Source organism: Canis lupus, chromosome 12 (genome assembly GCF_003254725.2).
Source record: "Canis lupus dingo isolate Sandy chromosome 12, ASM325472v2, whole genome shotgun sequence".
NCBI classification, from domain to species: Eukaryota; Metazoa; Chordata; class Mammalia; order Carnivora; family Canidae; genus Canis; species Canis lupus.
Window position 1 is genome coordinate 32,544,871 of NC_064254.1, and position 23,924 is coordinate 32,568,794.

Below are 23,924 nucleotides of genomic sequence, written 5' to 3' on the forward strand. Positions count from 1 at the left end.
TAATTAGTTCTTTGCACTCAGGTTCCAAGTACTTAAGTATTAACTTTTAATGTTGAATAAAATCAATCTCTTGGATCACCTGGGTGATTAAGCATTCAACTCTTGATGTTAGCTCAGGTCATGATATCAGGGTCATGAGACTGAGTCCCGTGTTGGGCTGGACGCAGAGCTTAGAGCCTGCTTATGATACTCTCTCTCCTTCTCCTGCCCCTTCCTCTGCTTACACGCTCTCTCAAAAATAAGTAAAATAAAATAAATCTCTTCTAGTTCCCGTGAATATACACTGTACTTCTTTCCATGCTCTACAAGGTGAAAAGCTCAATTCTCAGGCTTTTCCATAACAGGTTAGGACAAAACTTTACATCTGCAGGAAACAATCAGCACTATTAACCACCTCTCTATAATAAAATCACATTTCTATAAACAGTTGATTTTCAATAAAGTTTGAGTATTAATGGCCCATTACTACAGATGAAGAAGCTCGGGTTCAGATACTAGGTTTTACATAAAGACTTTCACTCACTACTAGCGCTCAGCTATAAAGGCCATGCTCTCCCTCCACTAAACAGGGTCACCTCGATACACACTAGATAGTAAAACTGGCCTGACTGGCTTGGTAGCAAAACATTCTCCCACAGACTTCTGAGTATATTCTGTGCTATTTAAATGATGTTTGTCTATCCATCCCCTCCCCCAAGTAACTACCACCCAACTTGGAATATCTCTTTTGACTTACTCATCTTTTCATAAGCCACATTCTCACTGATCATGATACAACTGAGCATCTAGTTTATTTTCACAGTAAGACATGGAAAGAGCTGTGGATTATAGTTTAAACCATGCTAAACCATGAATATTCAACAATTTGAGCTACTAGTGACTACTTGGTGAGCAACAAATTCCAAGACTTGATAAACTGCTTACTTAAATTATCAAAATCTTATTAAACATTATTCCTACTTTAGAAATTAGTAAATTTAGATAGTAAAGTAGTTCAAGGGACCACAGACTTAAAAAGACTTTTTAGTAGTGAAGACTACTGAAGACTACTAAAGACTCTCCACCAGGATCACATTTTATTGCCTATGCTACTTAAGAAAAAATAGAACTCCCTAGATAGTTTGACCTTGCTATACTGTTACACTGGACCCTCTCCCTTGGGCTTAGGACTTAAGGGACCCCTCCCTACTTATTCAGCATACCTTCTATGTCTTTCAGGTTCCTAGCCAAAGCCCCATCATAGAGTCCTCTATCAATGCCCTCTACAACCTAAAAAAGTAAAGCTCTTCTAAGAATACCTTAACTAAGTCAGTATGATTATTTTATCTGGTTTAATTATTTAAATGATAATTTTCACAGTTTTTGTTAGAGTAATATAAAATATTAATTCAAAATATTTTCTTTACAATAATATTGTTCTTACAGGGAAGCTTTCAAAGAATTTTATAATTTCACACATTTTTCCCACTCCTACTCATCACTGCCACAGCTTATGTAATTCAGAGCCATTAGAGTAATAGTATTAAAATGTTAGATAGGTTCTATCATACTTCTCCATTTAAAACCTCCCAATGGTTTCTAATCTCAATCAAAATAAAATTCAAAATCCTAACCATGGTGTATAAGGTTCTACATAACATGGCCTCTGGCTATTTCTCATTTAAACTTCATTCATCCTTCCCCTTGTTAACTGAGCGCCAGCCACACTGGCTTTGCTTCTTTGCTATTATCTGAACACAGCACACATGTGCCTACCTCACAATTTCTGCACTTACTCTTCATTCATAGCTGGCTTAGTCACTTTACTCAAGTCTCTATTCAAATGTTAGAGAAGTCATTCCTGACCTTTATAGTAGAACCAGCCTCCTGTATTGTCTATCCCATTATACTGCCTTATTTTTTTCATTGCAAATACCATTTGAATATTGGACATCAATCCTCGATGGGTCTCTCACTTCTGTTAACCTTGCAAGCCAGGTACACATGTTCACTTTTTTCCATACTATCCTTTCAAGGATGTTTATATAGAAAACAGCCTTGGAAAACAAAGACAACATCTTTCTCTGGAGCAAAGAGCAGGCAGGATTATTGTCCATTATAAAAGATTTAGCTTCCCTCAGGTTAATGTTCCTCTTCTATACGAAAGTATTATCTTATGCACTTCACACTGCCCAATGGGAATTGGAACTCAGGAAGCCAGCACAAGAAAATGTTAACCCTATGGCTGTTAATGGTGCAATATAAAGGTCTTTTCTTTGACCCAGAAGTCTTGCATTTCAGCCAACAACCACAGAAATACAGCAGGCTGCAGGTAGGGTAAAATGTTAGACTCTTCATAGTTCTTGATGTTGACCTTACATATTGGTTTCCTCTTTTTCCATTTGTTTCACCTGACTAATCTTTTGTCAACTGTTATATACTCATTTTCCTGTAGTTTTCAAAGCGCTTTTACATCTATCATTTGACCTTTAAAAATCTCTAAAAGGCATTTTTTTAAAATTAGCATTTAATGGGTAAGACGCTGACCTAGGAAGGTTAGAAAACAAATGCAAAATCAGCTTAACACATCAGTCACAGAATAGCAATTAGAGTCCAGGTCTAACTCATAATTTGTTGTTAACTTGTGACTGCTTCTTAAAAGACAAATAAATAGGGGTCCCTGGGTGGTTCAGTTGGTTAAGTGTCCAACTCCTGATTTGGCTCAGGTCATGATCTCAGGGTCATGGAATCGAGCTCTGTGATGGGCTCCATGCCAGGCATGGAAGCTGCTTAAGATTCTTTCTCTCTCTTCCTCCCTCTCCCTCTGCCCCTCCCCACTCACACACTCTCTCTCCAAAAAGAAAAAAAAATACAGATAAATAACATAGTACACATATATTCTATGAAATGGAAGGATAATTACCTGCTGATATTATGACAAATTCCTTACAGAGTAATACAATGAAAAAAACAAAAATGACAATGAATAAAATGGAGTGTCCAAATAAGTACTTGACAGATATTAAAATGCATGTATTTTAGACTTCTTTTATTCTAAATGATGACCCTTGAATAATTATGTAACAAAGTTAGATTCTGCTATCACACTAACAGCCCATTTTTTTCATGTCTAAAGAAAGACCTATTGGAACAATATCCAAAAATGCTTTCTTTATAACCAGTATTTCCCATTTCTGTAAGAACTAAAAATGCTGTAAACACAAACTCCATTAATCTGAAAAGGTTCATGATAATTTAAAGTTTCCTACACTACTCTCTTTCAAGATGTAGGTTAGAAGCATTTGTTACTGGTTCTCCCTCTATAATTTGAGCAAAAAACTCAAAAAGGAGTCTGAACACAAGTCTGGCAGGCTATAACTCATACTTTACTATCTCCAGAAAGATGGGGGAAAAAAGTAGTCTCTCAGAGTAGAAGATTAGATTCTGTATACTACAGAAATATCACGTTATATAAAAAATCGAATTTTAAAAACCCTATATGCCCAAGTGGAATGAATCTATTGCATCAGTAATAGATACTGATCTACACAGTTCAGAGTTCTAATATGCTTATAAATCACTAAATCTATTGCATATAATATAACCAACTCCAAGTTTTACAAGTTATAAAATGTTTCTGAATATTAAATTTCAAAAATACAGATAAAATGACTGTGACTAAGTTGTTAAAAATTTATCCTCCCCTTAAGTAAAGAAAACTTAAGAACATGAAGAAGAAAGTACTAAAATATTGAAGAGGAAAATATAATTAAATTGAATACATGACAAAGATAAAATGAAATTGCTTCATAAAGTAATTTCTTGATTTTAACTCAATTATCACCATTACACTTACTGTGTAAGTTATAGCTGCCAACATTCCAATCAAGGTCAGAGAACTAATAGAAAATGACAATGCAGCTAAACCATCTGCAAAAAAAGAAGAATTTTGTTAAAAATGTACACATATACTATCCAAATATTTATGTTCAAATCAACATAAAGATATAAAAACTGGGTTTTTATATATTCTGAAGGAAAAAACCCAATGTGTATCACTTTGTCTTTGAAGTGCCAACTCCAAGTGGAGAAAAGAGCTTTTAAGGTTATTTTTCTTTCTTTCTTTTAAGATTTTAAGTAATCTCTACACCAAATGTGGGGCTTGAGCCCAAAACCCTGAGATCAAGAGTTACATGCTTTACTGACTGAGCCAGCCAGGTGCCAGAGAAAGAAATTTTTAAAGAGCTCTTCACAAATTGACTTGCAAAAGATCTTCTGAACTATGATTTTCTTTCTTTCACTTCTTAAAATTAAAGAGGAAAATTACTGTCTAATTATTGAGCTTAAAAAGAAATCAACAAAATAGTAGATGCTCAAAAGGTGACAAAAAAACTATCCTAGACTTTCTGAATAGCAGTGCTTGAGAAATAACATTACATAGGAAACCCACTGATCTTGACTACTTCTTCCCTCTGCCCTCAATCTTGATATTCCTAATTTCTTTTTTTTTTAATATTTTATTTATTTATTCATGAGATACAGAGAGAGAGAGAGGCAGAGAATAGGCAGAAAGAGAAGCAGGCTCCATGCAGGGAGCCCATTGTGGGACTCAATCCCAGGGCCTCCAGGATCACGCCCTGGGCCAAAGGCAGATGCTAAACTGCTGAGCCACTCAGGCATCCCTTCTAATTTCTTTCTTAATTTTCAAATTAAGTTTTCAACATATAGCCTAAAATTAAATCTTAAAGAGTATATTTCCTTCATTAATTTGAAAAGAGCTAGACTGCCCATCTGGCAGGAAAAAACAAAAACAAAAAGCAAACAAAATTCAAACAAAGCACTAACATAGGAATACTATAACAAGTTAGACTTAGTAAATTATTTAAGGAAAGGCTAATAAGTCAGAGGCAGGAATGATACTTTTAAATAATTATACTAGACTATACAATGATGTACTATGCAAATTTGAATATTCATAAATGGGAGTAATAATAACTTTTCAGTTTTAATACAGGTCCTATTGAACTTGTTTTGATCTAGTTAAAATACAGGTCCTATGCAACTAAATATAATTTTAATTTAATGTATATTAATCTTTCATGAATAATAAAATTAAAACCATCTATCTTCTTAAAATTCACAGTCTCAGTTTTATATAGTACATGAAGAAAGCATATTTTTAAATTCACAAACTACGCAATGCTAAATTTTAAGCCTTCATTTCACAAAACATTTTAAAATATTAGATTTTATTAAAAACATTTTGATGCTAGATCTTCTTGATCTTACTAGAATTATCAACAGAAAGTGTTCATAAAACTAGGAGAGGCGCACCTGGGTGACTCAGTTAAGTATCTGCCTTTGGCTCAGGTCATGATCTCAAAGTCCTGTGATGGAGCCCCATGTCAGCCTCCCTTCTTAGCAGGGAGTCTGCTTCTCCCTCTCCCTTTGCCCCTATCCCCTGCTTGTGCATGTGCACACACACTCTCTCTCTCTCTCAAATAAATAACATCTTTAAAAAAAAAGATGAAAAAATTAGGAGATATCTGGTATTTAGCTAATAGCAATTTTAAAGTACTATCACTTATAAAACACATTCCAATATCAAAAATACAAAAATGTGGGAAAATATGCCTCTTACAATTGATAAAATGGAATACTATGTTAACATATTTGGCCAATTAAAAAACTTAGTATTACTAACAAAGATAAGCAAAATGTACTCCAGGATACAGTGTTTAAGATTTGAGATAAAAGAAAATAATATTAAGACTAAAGAGCATGAGATTACAGAAATTAGAATAATGCTACTTATAATTACCAATTCAAGTTATACTAATACTCAAAGACTAGTATAAATTAATGTATAAGACGGAAGAGTAGTTATGCAAGAGACCTTAAGGAGTTAACTATAAGAAGCAATTTACTTCTCAGTAATAGGATCAGGTGCATAAATCCTAACAATTCAGTATTAGTACATGCCAGGACTGCTATCCTAGTCTTGCTAGTATCAGCAAGATATTAATGGACCACAATTTACAAGATGAAATCTTAAGTGGAAAGCAAGAAAATTAAGAAGTTGTACAGCAAGGATTCCAAGACTTAATTTAATCATCCTTTAATATCGTATCTGGGTGAGGAAAAAGTAATGCTGATCAAGATTGTACAGTACTTATTAAAAGAATAAATACCAAATCAATAAACATTTTTCACATTTATAAAATACTCTAGGTTTCTTTGAAAATAAAGTTATTACTATGTCCAAATGCACATGAAATTCTGAAAAGATACACATTCTTATTTGATATCAGTTTATAATACCAACTGTATTTTTCAATGATTGAGCATTTTTCTTAACCTAACCTCCTAAAGTTGCCAATTTTTTTTTTCCTTTTAAAAGCCAAAGACACATTGATTAATAAGTTAAGGAAAACTTCTGGAAAAGCAATTCCAAAATGTTTTGGTGAAGTAAATTTATAATAAAATGTTATTTCATTCATATAAAACCTCTGTAATTTATATTCCACATAAAAAATTAATGATGATCAAACAGCGATATATAGTTCATTGGCTAAAAATTAAAAAAAAAACATATCAAGTACTTTTCTGTAACATATTCTATGTAATCCCAAGTGATTTAACAAACAACTAGAAATTATAAGACCTTCACTACTGAAATATTTTGAAGATTAGAGTTTTTTTCAACTTGGTAACTGTATGAAGAAGAGACTTAACTATATAATAACTAGCAATGAGTATTAACAACACAAAGCTCCCAATTTTTCTAGTACACTTTTAACCACAAGTCAAAAGAACTGTGAGTTAAATTCTTAACACGGTAAAAACAGACTACTCAGAAAAGTCCCAAGAGTCATAAAATATTATGAATATTTTTTTATTTTTTTAATTTTAATTTTTAAAATTTTTTAAATTTATTTATGATAGTCACACAGAGAGAGAAAGAGAGAGAGAGAGAGGCAGAGACACAGGCAGAGGGAGAAGCAGGCTCCATGCACCGGGAGCCCGATATGGGATTCAATTCCGGGTCTCCAGGATCGCGCCCTGGGCCAAAGGCAGGCGCTAAACCACTGTGCCACCCAGGGATCCCCCTGAATATTTTTTTAAAAAGAATACTTACGACTACTTCCAAGCTCTTCAAACAGGAACTTCACTTTTTCCCACTCTGTAGAATTTTTGTTATTTGGAATATTCAGAGGTACAAAAGCACTACAAAAAAGAAAATAACTCTGCTTAATGTTGTAAATAAAAAAATCTGAATAGAAGATAATGGTCTAAAACTCAAATTCTAGCAATCTTTTAACACAAAAGTCAACTCCCCCAACACACACAAATTAACAAATCAAACTGCACCATGTACAGAGGGGTGTGATAAGTCTCCTACCTATGTATTTATCATATTATAAATTTCTTTTAATAGTTTTATTACCTCATTCAATATAGTTTCCTTTGTAGTCTGTATTTTACTTTTTGCATTTAAAATATTTTGAGAAGGAGCCCTGGGCCAAAGATGATCAATAAGGTCCATGGCACAAAAAAAGTTAAGAATTTCTGTGTTGAATCAGGAGAACAGAATATAAATTATATGTAATGATTTCAACATATTTATGCATATAGAATAGAAAGGAAATATATGAAAATAAACAATAAAGATCTTATTGTGAGACTAGGGGTAATTTTTTTACTCTCTTCTTAGCATTTTTTTTAGGTCATTCAAAGAGTCTAACCAATACATAGAGTGAAAGTAGTTTCTATTTATTTTTCAATCCACAGCTGGCATCATAAAAATAACAGTGATAGATGGCTTCCTAGGACTTGCTCTAGATGCTTAAACAGGGACAAATTGAAGACAGAGATGAAAGAAACAAATAAGAGAAAGAAATGACAAAGAAATAATCAAGAAAAAGAAAGAAAAGAGAAGGAAGAAGAAAGATACCACTTTAGTATCTAGCTCAGAAACAAGACTAAAGTAACGGGCTGAGTATCCCTAAATTGTGTATGTGGATAATCAAACAAATTTAAGAAATAACTCTAATACTACCTCCTTTCTAACCTAATTTTAATTGTAAATCACAAAAATCTATAAAGAAGAAATGCTAAATGAGTTCAACAATATAGTAAATATCTACTCTGATAATGTGTGTAACTAAAACAAAGTATAATTCTCTTTTTTTAGCCTTTACTCCTGGGTACTACTGATACTTACTATTCTTATAAAAAGATGAATAATCAGAGCACGTCAGAAAGTTATTAAAACTTCTAATTATTTGCATTGATGTCCATTTATTGCATTCTTAACCTTGGAGACTTATTTCATACCACTTTGAGAAAGAAAAGTGATTACTCACACAGAGAGCAATAAATGTAAAATAGTTCATTATTGCCCTGGCCATAAAATCAAAAGCAAATTAAAGTAGTAAAGTGGAATCAAAAAATTAAAAAAAAACTATTGCAAATTATGCTTCTATAATGATATTAACTTATTTATTTGCATTGAACAAAAGTATAAACCAAGCAAGAAAAAACTACCTATATAATATCCTTCGATTTTATTTGGACAGAGTTTTTTCCATATATATGCTTATTTTGAATTTGTTAGTTGGGAATGACCAATTCTGTGAGTATGGGGAAAAACTTCCATGTACAAAATACCACTGATTTTATTTAAAATAGAAATATATATTACAAATATCTAAAAAAAGTATTTGTACTTAGCATATTTATTATCTATATCAATTTTAGGTAATCAAAGGTTCTGCCTAATGGTAGAAGAAAATTAACTCTTAGTTGTTGATGACACTTACATGTTCAAACTCCTGAGTTGGACTCTTTAGCAATTCAAATATATAACAAAAAACTATGACCAAGAAAAAAAAATTTTTTTAAAGGATCAAATGGCCCAAACTACTGTCAGAATGACTCCAGGAAAATACTTATTTTGAAGAGATCCAGTAGAGTTAGCATTTTAGCACTTACTTTTAGGTAGGAACTAGAGGTAGTCACAAAAGCACAAACCCCAAAGCAGGTTCCCCTCAATGAGGAGAATCGCATTGCCACCAGGATTGTATAATCTAAGAAACAGATGTGAAATATTTTCACATAAACTAAGAGAAACACCATAGAGGCAGAATTCAAGAGTTATAACTAAATTAATCTACATGTCCCAAACAGTAATATTCAAAACATTTCACAACCAATTTGGCAAAGACACAAACGAGCCGACAAAGGCACTAGGCCTTAATTCTGAAGATCCTACTGAACCAGGATTTACCCTTTAAATGGGCCTAGGGTGGCATAAGAAGATTCAGGAAGGCAGAGCAGCAGCTGACTGATATGAAAGCATTTCAACCTCTTAACAACGGAAGGGGCAAACCAATGTTCACTGGCCAAATGTTATCCTGTAGAACAAAGATCTATAAAGAGAAAGGAAAATCTCCTAAAAGATGCAAAGGCAACTAAAATTAAAGTCAGATATGTCTGGAATACAGATATATCAATTTTGATGAGGAGGCAGCATTTAATGGTTATCAGCTGTTTACTAAATGATAATGACGTAACCAAGAGTATGAGTATAATGAGATTTGTGTGGTAGAAAATACAGGTATTTTCTTAATCTCAGTCTCTCAAAAAAAAAAAAAAAAGGAATAAAGAGAACCTTAGCTTCCAAAAATACACCATACTAGATCAAGAACTGGAGCCTCAAAAGGTTATAAATTTTTCTTATAATCTTAAAAACAGTAAAACTGAATAACTGCTTAGTAAAAATATTTTATACCCAATCTGACTCATGGTATTAGTTTAATATAGATTGTCTCTTAAGGAAAAGACAAAGGAAAGGCTAATGAATTTCAGTAGATATGAAACTGAAATGATAAATTCAGTAGAAAAGAAAATAAGATTTTCACATCTTATACCAAATCACCAAGTCATATTTATCTTCCAAACAACTTACCAGTTTCTTCCTTTCTGCTCTCTTTGTAACTACTCTAATTCAGACTCTCATCTATCACCTGAACTATTACAATGATTATATAATCTGTCTTCCTAACTACCATTTATATTCCAATTCTCCAATCCAACTCCCAAATGCCCCTTCAAATGCATCCTTCACAGTGCTGTAACTCTTAAAATAAATTCATATATATTTACTTTTATGCATTCACACATACAAATGTATACACATCTCCACTGTCTTTCAATTGTTCAGCAGGATAAAACTCAAAATTTCTTAAACATTGTTTGTAAGACCCAGAGTCTACCTACCTGGCTTTCATGGCCTGTCACCCACACAAACACCTGAAACATCACATCATAGGTTTTTTTTTGTATTGAAGAGGGTAGGAGTTTAAATTCACAATATATGTAGGGTACCTGGGTGGCTCTAATCAATTAAGCATTCTACTCTTGATTTTGGCTCAGGTCATGATCTCAGGGTTGTGAGATTAAACCCCACATCCAGCTCAGCACTGAGCATGGAGCTTGCTTGGGATTTCCCAGCTCCCCCACCCCTCTCCTACCCCACTTGTGTTGTTTCTTGCTCTAAAAAACAAACAAAACAAAACAAAAAAACCCCACACATTATATGTTTAATATCATTTTTCAAATATTCCATATTAACTGCAGTCTCTCAGTTACCATGTTATAGACCCCCCCCGCCCCCTAAAATTCATGTTGACCCTAACCACCAATGTGATGGTATTGGGATACTGGGCCTTTATGGAGGTAATTAAGGTTAAATGATGTCCTAAAGATAAGGTAAGGCTCTAATCCAACAGGATTGGTGTTCTTATAAGAGGAAGAAGAGACACTAGACAGAGCTCGCTCTCTCCCTGCTAGCACAGAGTAAAGGCCATGTGAGAAGACAGTGAAAAAGCAGCCATCTACACACCAAGTAAACTCAGCAGAAACCAAATTTGCTGACACCCTGATCATGGTCTTTTAGCCTCCAGAACTCCAGAACTGTGAGAAAATAAGTGTTCACTGTGTAAGCTACCCAGTATGTGCTATTTTATTATGGCAGCCCAAGTAGACTGATACAGATTTGGGGTGTGTGTGTGTGTTTTAAAGATTTCATTTATTTATTCATGAGAGGCACAGAGAGAGGCAGAGACACAGGCAGAGGGAGAAGCAGGCTCCCCACAGGGAGCCCAATTTGGGACTCAATCCCAGGACTCTGGATCATGACCTGAGCCAAAGGCAGATGCTTAACCACTGAGCCACCCAGGCGCCCCAACTGGTACAGATTTTGGTACCATAAAGTGTATTGCTACTGTAACAAATACCTAAAGATGAGGCTATCTCTTTGAAACTCAGTAATAGGCAGAGGCTGGAAGAGTTTTAGTGCATATGAGAAAAAGCCTAGGCTGCTTTGAAGGTGACTTTAAAAAGGGAAAGGAGAAGGGGAGGGGAGGGGAGGGGAGGAAGGTCAGTCCCAAATGGAGTCACTTGTGCTAAGAGCCACCAAGATTTAATACATAATTGCAACTTCAGCCTCTCCCAAGAGTAGAATTTTAAACCAATCAGTCTGGAATTTCCGAGTCTGCCTGATAAAACCCTGTCTTGCCTGAAACAATACCCTCTTTGAACTTCCTTATCCCACCTCGTCTACCTATAAAAATCTTCCATTTCGCATAACTCCTCAGAGCTCCCTTCTATTTGCTAGATTGGATGCTGCCCAAACTCACAAACTGCTGAATAAAACCAACTGGATCTTCAAATTTACTCACTTTATATTTTAACAAATATTTTATATTTTAACAAAGAGACTACTGATAAAAACATGGATGTTAAAGGCAAGAGGGAGGACTCAAAAAGAATTACAGAGAAAGCCTCTTGTCTTAGAGAAGATATAGAATAGAGCATTAGTAGAAATATGGATACTAAAGGTCATTGTCGTGAAATCTGAGCTAGAAATGAAGAACATGTTATTGGAAATTAAAAGAGAAGATAACTCGTTAAACAGTGGCAAGGACTTTGGCTAAACTGTTTTGTAGTTCTGTGGAAAGCAGAACTTTTAAGAGATGAAATTGGGTATTTAGTTGAGGATTCTAAGCAAAGTGTTAAAGCTGAGGAGGATTCTTAGCAAAGTGTTGAAGGAGTAGATTGGTTTCTCATTATTGTTTATAGTAAAATGTGAGAGGAGACAGGTAAGGTAAAGGAACTGCTATGCAAAAAAGAACTAATGCATCCATACTGAAAAAAAAAAAAAAAATGATTGAAGCCTGTGCTAAGAATGTGGCTGAACAACCATTTGATGAGGAGAGGGGTATGGGTGGCAACGATGGGTTTAATCAACAGTTTCAGCCTACACAGGAATAGTGGTAGGATGATACTAGCAGGGACACTGCCAATTTAAAATATAGGGAACAGAGATGGAACAAAATAAGGTAGCCTATGGGATTCTACAGGACAAGACAGAATTATTTAGTTGAGAACATGCTTTATCCCTCACAAAAACGTACCTAAAAGCAATTCAGTTATCAATAGGGCTGCCATTCCCACCACAGGCCCAGGTGGCAAGGCTGCTTCCTCCTCAGTTTCCTCAATTGCAGCCACCAGGAAACTGTTACAAAGGGTCAAGGGAGCAGGACCTATGCTGAGAACCAAGAGGGCAGGGCCACTACTTAGGGCCATGGTGGTGACTCTACCACCTACCCCTTAGTAGGTCTATAGAGCAGATCATCCAACCAAAGATGATTATTCTTGAGTCTTAAGATCTAATATAATTTGCCTTGTTAGCTTTGACTTGTTTAGAACCCATTGCCCCTTTTTTCTTTCCAATTTCTCCCTTTTAGAACAGAAATGTCTATCCTGTGCCTGCCCTACTATTCTATCTTTGAGGCACATAACTTGTCTGGTTTCACAACTTCATTGCTAAAGAAGAATTCTGACTCAGGATGAATCATATTTCAGGTCTCATCCATATTTGATTTAGGTGATATTTAGATGAAACTTTGGACTCAGAACTGATGCTCAGTTCAGACTCTGAGGGCTGCTGAGATGGGATGAATGTATTTTGCACATAAGAAGGACATGAATTTTGCAAGGCCAGAGAACAGAATGTTATGGACTGAACTTGTCCCCACAAAATTCCTATGTTGAAGGCCTAACCTCTAATGTGATGGCATCTAGATATAAGGCCTTTAGAAAAGTAACCAGTTCAATGAGGTCATAATGTTGGGACCCTAGTCCAAGGGGATTGAGTCTCTTTAGGAAAAGGAAGAGACAACAGAGAGCATTTTTTCTCCTAGTGAGAGCACACAGGAAAGATCATGTAGGATACAGTAAAAAGGCAGCTGTCCATGGGCCAGGACAAGAGCTCTCACCAGGAACCATACTTGCCAACATTCTGATCATGGACTTCTAGCCTCTAGAACTATGAGAAAATAAATATATGTCACTTACAGCACTCTGAAAAGACTAATACACTATACATGCTATTTATCTTTTTTTCTCTATTTAGTCTGCTGATCAATTTTCACTCTTCAAATTTCAATTCAAATATTATTCCCTATTAGGTCTTCCCTGATTTCAAGGCAAGAATAGGAATTTGCTACTCTATCATCAAAACTTAGTATTTATCTCTTTTGAGAACACCTAATTATAGCTCAAGTTATATATTTATGTCTCTCCCCACTGTTAACCTTGAGGAAAGACACAATGGCCCTCCATCTTTATCCCCAAGCCCTTGCCCACTACCCAACAAAGTGCTCCAAAAATGTTAGCTACATGACTTAGTTAAACCTCAACCACATTTTTGCCATAAAATTATCTATTGTTTTAAAAGAAAAACATACATAATTTAACAAAAACTAGAAGTAGGTTACCTTCAGGAAAATTTTAAGAAATTTAGTCAATCACTAAATTTAAATGTATAATATACCTCATTCAAATATGGTAATGAGAAGAACATTATCCTGGGTAACCAAAACATAATTAGTCTTTTATTCACAAATTTCAGGCTTGTGAAATATAGCAGTCCCCTCTATCAGTGCCCTCAGCTGATGATGTCAAATATCAGTGAGAAAATAGAGGCCAATCAGAGAAGAATTCTTTTATTTGCACACAAAACCTAAGAAACCACCTGCACCTCTTTTCGTTTTTATTGCTCATATAACAATGGAGGAAATATCTTTCCACTTAAATCAAAGCCTTCCACTGAATTAATGCTTTCTAAGGCCATTTCTTCTCACCTATTATCCGCCTGAGAGGCAACATTATCAATTCAATTACAAAAGGACCATAGTACTGAAAAAGGCAAGAGGTGGCACAGGGAAAAATACTTCAGCTTATCCTTTACATTTTACAAAAGAAAAAATTAATTTTCTCTTTGGAGCTAGATATAGCTTTGGAAGAGCAAAGACTAAACTCTGACTTTCCTGACGCCTGATTTGGTGTCTTACTCATCTCTTCCTGACTGCCTATAAAACTTACCATGAAATAAACTGAGCTCCTGATACTTCCCCACCAAACCTCCTCCTTCAGATTTGCCTGAGTTGATAACAACTTCACCCTTTCTGTGCAGCAAAAAATTTGGCTTTGCCCAAAAAAAGGTGTGAATTTTACCCATGGTTCTGGCAAGTATTCAATGTCTTTGTTTAGGGCAGGAGCTAGCAACATCTTAAATGGTTAGCCAGAAAGACTGACCACGTGACTTAGGGTAAGGACTTTGAGACACATGGGATCCATTGACCTGGAGGCTGAGATAACTATGTGGGCGATCAATCAATCAGACTTGCCTAAATAACAGAGTCTTAATAAAAACTCTGTCTTAAGGCTCATGTGAATTTCCCTGGTTGGCAATACTCCACATATACAGCTATATATCAATGCCAGAAAAGTAACATATCTTGAAGACAATAGAAGTTTCATATTTAGAATCTTCCCAGACTCTACCTTATGTGTCTCTTCTTTTAGTTGATTTTAACCTGTATTTGCTTATAATAAATGATAACAATGAATATAATAGCTTTTAAAAATTTCTGTGAATCCTAGAGAATTATCAAACCTGAGACTGTTTTAAGAAACTCCCAAAGTTGCAGTTGGTGTCAAAAGTGAGAGAAGTGTTCCTAAGACTTCACAATATATCCTCAATTTCTCCTTCTCTCACACCACACCTATGCATCCTATCAGAGTATCATGCTGGCTCTTTCTCCAAAAGATAGGCAGAATCAAATCACTACTGCTATCATTATGCACTGCCTCAGTTATTGCAACAGCTTCCTCACAGATCTCATATTTCTACCCTTACCCCTATAAAGTCAAACTGTAAAACGCCATCTAGGAATCTTGTTAAAATATCAGATTAAGTTGCTCAAAGACAAAAATTCCTCTGAGAGTTTCCCATCTTTCTCTCACAATAAATGTCAAAATCCTAACAATGGCCTATGATATCCTACGAAATTTGGCAGCTCTAGTTACCTCTGACCATATCTTCAGCTACTCTAGCCTTTACCCACTCTACTCCAGCCCACTAAGTTTCCTCATTGTCTTAAATATGCCAGATACTCTCAAGTCTCAGGGCTTTTCATCTGTTGTTTTATCAGTCTGGAATGCTCTTCACCCCACATATATTCATGGCTCCCTCACTTCCTTCAAATATCTTCTCAAATATTCCCTTATCAGTGCTTTCCCTAACATTTCACAACTTTAATACAACTCATTTTTTTATTCTCTTTCCCTGCCCCTCTAAACTTCTCTTGAATGCTCCACGAAGAGGAGTTATCTTTTCTGTTAACTGCTGTTTCACTAGGCTCTTGTACAGTATCTGGAACTAACTAGTATATAATAATATTTGGAAAAATAAGTGAATGTTATATTGTTCAAAATGGCTGATGAAACTGTTGCTTATTATTTGTGTATTTGCAAGGAAACATTTTCTTAACTTTTAGTATACTGCTTCTAAATAAATAAATGTCATCTAGAGAATGTTAAAGTTGTATCAGAACTGTGTAAAATGTAACTCTAAATGGGGCCTGAGGGTAATATGCCATGAAAAGACCAAGTAAATTTACAAATATACTTTCGGATACCTTTGGGAGATACCCTGACTGCTAATTAAGAAGTGTGGTTTACTAATGGTTCTTAGTCACATTCTAAATGAGGAGTTGGCAAACTACTGATTGTTTGTAAGCAGTTTTATTAGAACTCTGCCATGTCCTTCTGTTCGCATTGTGTCCATGACTGCTATAAAGCTACAAAAGAGGTGAGTAGTTTCCACAAAGACCATATGGACCTCTAACTTAAAATACTTACTAATAACTACTCTTAAAGAAAAGTTTACTAAATTCTGTTCTAGATAATTTAGTTTTCTAAATGAGAGACTTTCATATTAACAAAGAAAATTCACATAACTTGCTTTCTTAAGAGGCCAAAAGAGACTTAGGAAAAAAAAAATCAATAGCTAAAATAAATAGAAAAACTACTTAAAAAAAAACCTGTCCGTTCAATAAGTACTCTTTTTTCATGACACATCAAGGCAGACAAAAGGTACTGGAAATATGCCTTGAGTATAAAACATTTGTATTCTAAGAACTCCTAGAACTACAAAAGGTTACTGACCAATTTTATTCCCACCACAAAATGTATTCAATGACATTTTTTATTTACTGAAATTTCTGAGAGCAAATTATACAAAGGACCTTTTAAAAGCTTATTAACACCTCACTTTATTTCCTAACATTTAAAAAAAAAAGAATCAAAACCTATTTTAACAAAGAGAAATGTCTTCCATTAACAAGGACAAATGTTTTCCAAAGAGAAAATTTTAAATGTATAAAAACATGCAAAATTTTATTGAAATTAGTATAAAACCTTAAGGAAGAAGATTTAAGAAAGGAACTCATACACAAAGATTAATTCAAAGATTTAAATTTATTTTTATTTTTATTTATTTATGATAGAGAGAGAGGCACAGACACAGGCAGAGGGAGAAGCAGGCTCCATGCTGGAAGCCCGAGACAGGACTCGATCCCAGGACTCCAGGATTGTGCCCTGGGCCAAAGGCAGGCGTGAAACTGCTGAGCCACCCAGGGATCCCTAATTCAAAGATTTAAAGACTGATGCATCAACTCCGAAAAGATGCAGAGATAGGATTTCATTTAAGAACTGTTCATAAAAATGGAAAACCTAGAAACATCATAAATGTTCAAGTAATCATCACTACAAGATTAAATTGTTGTATCCTAAAAGGAGAATGCAATACAGTCAAAATTGATGAATCTACATTTACTATCCAAAGAGATGCCTACAGTATGTCAGCAAGTAGATTATCAAGAATTCATAAAATAAAACCATTAAAATTATAACATGGATGGTATATGTATGTGGGGGGGGAGAGCACCCTGAATGTATCTGAGCACATAAAAAATGTCTTAATAGAAAAATATACACAAAAAAGGTTAGTGGTTAGTCGTAACATAAACAGTAGTTTATTCTTTTTCTTACACTTTTTTTTCCCTACAGTTTTCTGAATGAGCCTTTATTATTATTATGCTATTTCCATTTTCAGGGGGAAAAAAATCAAGACTTACCCAACTAAAAGAAGCAGTGCACAAATTAAAGCAAATCCCAAGGTATACTTGAATGCCGTTTTAATTTGCTGGAAGTCAAGGGGAAAAAGTATACCATTTACTAAACCTTTAATATATAAAATACTCTTAAAAAATTAAAATGTAAAATATCCTTGCTACAGTGTAACAGTACTTTCACATCAAATACACATTTATATTCAACTATGTACAATTTCCTTGTTGAAAAATAATCTTGAAATTTAAGGAAAAACAATGTATACGTCACATCATAAGTATCTTTGCAAACCACACTAGATTTTAAAATCTTTTCAATGGTTAGACTTATGGAAATCAGTACTGAAAACTGTAATCAGTTCAACATAATCATTAGTAAAATTATAAGAATATTTAATAAAATATTCCCCAAAACAGGAAGCAAACAGAAACTACAATACCTCTCCCTTAATTCATTAAAATGGGTTAAAATAATAATTATAATATTTAATATGCATGTATGTGTGTATATATCTCTATATTTATATATAACATATATTAATTATATTTATATAAAATGAAAATACATAGAACATATATATAAATATATAACACATTTATTATTATCTTTGTCCAAAGACAAAGAAAAACACAAAGCTGGATATTCTAAATATGGAAAGAAAAGTTAATCTCAGAGAAAAGGTTAAATCAGTAAAACAAATAAACAAACATTATTCATCTCTCAGCCTAAGGAATTCTCTAAAAATCACCTTTAAAATTTAAATTCATGCTTCATTTGACGAATTCTTCACAAAGGAGTTAAGACAATCTTTACGAAAAATCTTAAAGTAAAGGTTGAGGAGGATCTTAAGTTCAACCAAAAGGTTGGGGAAGATGAACTTCAGAAGAAGTGAAAAGAGAAAGCTGGCATCTCATTCCATTTTTTTTAAAGATTTATTTATTTATTCATGAGAGACACAGATAGAGGATGCAGAAACACAGGCAGAGGGAAAAGCAGGCTTCCCACAGGGAGCCCCATGAGGGACTCCATCCTGGATCCTGTGAGCCGAAGGCAGACGCTCAACCACTGAGCCCCCAGGCGTCCCTCATTCATTCCATTTTTAACATTAAATTCCTAACCAGCCACTTTAACTTACATATATGTTGGGTTTACAAATACAGAGTTACAGAAGTATCTGCAAAGAATTAATTTTGACTTTCTATATAAATATTTAAACATCTTATTTTTTTCTCTAACAAATTGTACTGATTGCCACTTGGAATCACTTCAAACATTGTACTCGCTCCTGATCTTAATGCGAATACTTTAAGGTTTTAATAAACATGATTAGGCATAATGCTGGCTTTTAAGTGAAAGTTATATGTATTTTTTGTATTTAAATACAAAACATAAAAAGGTATAAAACAAATTCCTGTAATGCAATTAAAAAAATTCCTTTTATGTTGCCTTTTTTCCCTTAAATCAGAAAAAAAAGGTCCAATTTTAGCAAATTATCTTTCAACATGATTTCTTCTTTGACCTATTAAATGACTATATATTAATAGATACGCTGTCTAAACCACCCATGCAATCTAGAGACAGGCCCAACTCAGTTGTACTATATTCATATATTTTTAAGATACCTCTGAATTCAATTTGCTAATATTTCAGTTAAGATTCGTATACCAGCACTTAGGTGATGTTGGTCTGAAGTTTTGGATATATATATATGTATGTTATATTTATCAGGTTTTTATATCAATGTTATCCTGGATTAGTAAAAATAGTCTACAAGTGTTCCTGCTGACAGGGGTCAGCAGACTGTCCTGTTGGCCACATGTAGCCTATCTCCTATTTTACTGGATCACATCAAGCTTATTAAGTATTATCTCTGGCTACTTCCACAGTACAACAGCAGAGGTAAGTAGCTGCAATAAACCATATGGCCCACAAAGCCCAAAATGTTTATTGCCTGATTTTTAGAGAAAAAGTCCACCAACCCCTGCTCTGGAACTGCTGTCTAAACAATTGTCACAAGTCACATGTGGCTCCTGAGCTTTTGAAAAATGGCTAGTTCAAGCTGAGATGTGCTGCAGTGTTAAGATACATTTTAAATCTCAAAGGCTTAGTGTGAAAGAAGAAATTTAATGTTTCATTAAGAATGCGTTTTGACTATTTAAAATGGTAATACTTGGAACCTATTACATTAAATACAATGTATCATTAAAAATAATTTCAACTGCTCCTTTTTACTTATTTCAATGTGGCTACTAGAAAATTTAAAATTTCCCATCTGGCTCACATTGTATTTCCATTAGACAACACTGCTCCAGAATAAATTCAGTCATGTCATTCTTTGAGAAAGGAAATAATCTTTCCTCCTCCCTGAACATAAAATAAACATACTTACAGTGCATTTACCGGTATCATCATCATCCTTCTCTTCATAGTAGAAGTAGACAAAAGGGATCCAGAAGAACACACAGAACAGTATGACAGAATATAAGGCTGTGGAAAGACATAAGCTGAGTTCTACCGAATACACATAAACTTAATAACTGTGATATATATACTTGTGTGTGTACATATTAACATACAAATGTAACTTACCAAATTCACACTACATAACAAAGTCACTTCCCCATCTGATCCCTATACCCATAACTGTTTATATGTAATATCCCAATCAGCCTTTTCTGATCCCTGTCCCAAGAAATCAATAGCATTATTAGATCATAATTTAAGTTAACCATGGGGCAATTTTCAGCAGTAATGATAATAACTGTGCCTATAACAAGTGTAGCAGCTAACACCTGAGCTAGCTTCAGATTGTGGGATCAAGCCTCACAAGGGGCTCTGTGCTCAGCATGAAGTCTGCTTGTCTCCCCTCTCACTCTGCTCCCTCCCCTGCTCACACACATGTACTTACCTTCTCTCTCTGTCTCTAAAATAAATAAAGGAATAAAATATTTTTAAAAAATAAAGGAATGTTAACTTTTATATTCCTTCCAACTGAAAATCAAGTTGACACAATATTTTCCAGTCAAATTAAAAAAAATAGCTATAATCAATACTGTCCTTTTGATACAAATAATTTCCCCAATCGAAGTTTAAAATATGTAGTGTTATAAAACTGATTTTATACAAATCAGTAAGGGTCAGCCACAGAAGAAGGCCCTCCTGAAAGTATACAAGTGAACTATCTCAAGTGTCTTGCATTAATCCTTCCTTCCTTCCTACCTTCCTCTCTCTCTTCCTTCCTTCCTCTCGCTTTTCCTCTCTCTCTCTCTGTCTCTCTCTCTCTCTTTCTTTCTTTTTAAAGTAGGCTCCATGCCCAATGTGAAGCCCAATGCAGAGTTTGAATTCAGGACCCTCCTCAGATCAGGACCTGAGCTGAGATCCAGTCGGATGCAGACTGAGCCACCCAAGTACCCCCTGCATTAACTCTTTCATAACAAGAATGTTCTTGGCAACATTATTCACAGTAGTCAAAAACTGGAAATGACCCAAACATCCATCAACATGTGAACAGATAAACAATATATAGATTGCTTGCTTATATAATTGACTAGTATACAGCAATAAAAAAGAAGCAACCATGGATACATGAGATGAGGATGAATTTCACAAACCTTATGCTGAATAAAATAAGCCTAAACACAGGAGTACATTTTCTATGACTGAACTTAGGAAAGCTTTAAAACTGGCGTAACTAATTTATTGCAAGTCAAAAAAGTGGTTGGGGCAGCTACTGACTGTAAAGAGACATGAAGATATATGGCAACAGGAATATTCAGAAAAAGGCAGTTACTAGCAATCCATGCCTGGGGGAAGGAAGTGGGGAACAGAAACAATCTGAAAAGACTATAATAACCCCTCAGCAGTCTGTGACTCAAAATAGGTATAGAACAACTGCTCTAAATCTTTGTTTTGCTAACACCACATGCTAAATAAATGATCTTCTGTGAAGCTAACTGTTCTTTCCTCAGTGTCCTTCATAAAGATCTCTTCCTTTAACCCATAAGTGTTAATCTATAAAGAAAAATAATTAACATTTTTGTGTTTCAGATCAGTTCTAATGTCCAGTTGGGTTTATATATCTGTAAATGAAAAAAAAAAAAAAAGTTGCTGCTACCACTATTATGAAACAGAGAAACTGCTTCTGTTACAGTTCTATTTCAAATTGATAGCTATTTTCAAAGGAAAATTATTCTTAACTCCAACAGTGATGACACTCTCATATCCTGACATCTTTATAAAGTATGCTTTTATTTGTAAATGTTTTTGTTAAAAGACTGCTACTAGCAAAGAAAAGATAAACAGACTCTTTGGTTTAGTCCCACAAACAAAGAAAACATATTAAGAACAAATTTTAAAACTTCATGTGCACAGAAGTTGGCAAAAAAAATAAACTCATAAAACAAGTCCTTTTTTTAAAACATCTTAGCAAGAACAAGCAAAAACAAGTGAACAGACAGCCATCAACCCTTAAAAGGAAATGGACAAAAACTGTGGCAAAGAATATGATGATCGTTATCTTTTCATATACATGAAGCAAATAACCTACCCCTTTTAAAAACTGGGTATCAAAAAAAAATAAAATAAAAAAAATAAAAATAAATAAAAATAAAAATAAATAAAAACTGGGTATCATTAAATTATAACTCACATGAAAATTAACTTGAATAAATTAAGCTTTTGGATTTTTAGACATTTTTTATTCCTCCCAACTACTGATGAAAACACTAAGACAAAGAATAACTTAGTCAATATTGTGATAGTATAATTAATCATTACAAAGCTTTTTGTTTCAGAAGGCCAAAGTATAAAGATATTCTGGGAATTCTAAAAGCCTTCTAAAATTATCCCATTTACCCAGCTGGAGAAATCTGGGGTCAAGACTGCTAGCTACATATCCCATTTTCATCTCAGCTGGCATTCTCCTTTCTGTCCTTCCCCTTCCTTCCTACTTCCTGCCTAAAATGGACACATGATAGCTTACTCTCTAACCACCATTTTGGACTCTCGTAACCTTAAGATGGAAATCATGCATTAAGGATGGAAAAGAGAAGGAAAAAAACAAACACATGTTTAGGATCCTCATGCCATAATGCTGCCATCTGAACCATGGATGGCCCATTTCTAGACTTATTTTAAGTGAGATTTAAAACCACAATCCATTAAGTCATCTACTTCCAGTCTGTTAACAGCTGCCTAAGTGTAATTGCTGAAGCAGAATCTGATACAAGAAATGGGGGAACCCAAACATTCACTCCTGAACTATGGTGGTCCTGCCTGTGAGCCATGAGTGTAATAGATCTCAATTAACTTTAACCATTGAACATGGTAGCATCATGAAGTGCCACAGAATCCCCTGGGTTCAAGATACAGTTCTTGTCTTTACTAGGTAGCAGCAACTCTATTTCCCTTTATAGCCAGGATCAATCACTCCAAACTACACTGGTAACTATTATTGCCTGTTTATGCAACAGAATAAGGAGACCAAATGGTCAGGTGGAAATAATACCTCTAATTCAACAAAGCTATTATTGCATCCTTGCTGGAAGTACTCTCATATGGCTATTAAAAATTCTAACTAGCAGAACTCAGCTACAAGAAACAAGTTTTGTGGCTAGTTCATTAGGAATTATTGTACAAACTGCCATGCTCACTTCTATCCCTTAGTTATCAAACATAGGTCTAGATTATGGGACAAAGAGACCATGTAATGCTCACTGGTCCACAGCATTCCCTAAATGAAAAAAATAAATTAACACTTCAAAGTTCATTTTATGAAGCTTGTAGGGTCTTCATACACAAACCTGGTAAGAATAGTAAGATAAAGGAAAATTATATACCAGTCTACCTGAGTCAATTTTTTAAAAAGAACCAAATAAGAAAACAGCAAATCAAATCCAGCAAGAGATTTAAAAACCAAAAAAGCCATCATCACGACTAGTCAAGGTTTATCTTAGGAATGCAAAGTTGACTGAAGAATAATCTATCCATGTAATACGTTACTTGAAAGAATTATTAAAAAACAAAACAACAACAAAAAACTCCGTATGATACTCTGGTAAAGGGTATTCAATTAAAAAAATATCTAATTAGTATGTTCCAGGCATCATTCTAGGGTTCGTGGATATGGCAAAATCAAAGCTCAGAAGTCCCTACTCTCCTAAGAATTCAGTGGGGGGAAAATATTTAGAATCACTGTGCAAACTACTCAGAGTACATAAAAAAAATTTCTTAAATAAGAAAAATACAAACAACCCAACTAAAAAAGGTAACTAAAGCAGAAAATTGAAAAAGTCAATAAATATTTTAAGAACATGCAATTTCATTTTCAAATAAGAGAAATGCAGATTAAGGAACTATCAATTCACACTTCCCAGACTGGCAAAAACTAAAAATGCATAGCA

General features: G+C 34.3%; 1 protein-coding gene across 1 annotated transcript in view; it reads right to left on the reverse strand.

Moving 5' to 3' along the window:
* LMBRD1 (LMBR1 domain containing 1) overlaps positions 1-23,924 on the reverse strand; it is a 109,349-nt gene that overhangs the window by 63,073 nt on the left and 22,352 nt on the right. The window contains 4 exon segments of the mRNA XM_025444405.3: positions 3,836-3,909; positions 7,118-7,206; positions 17,529-17,596; positions 19,913-20,010. Of these exon segments, the coding sequence (XP_025300190.1) occupies positions 3,836-3,909; positions 7,118-7,206; positions 17,529-17,596; positions 19,913-20,010 (329 nt within the window).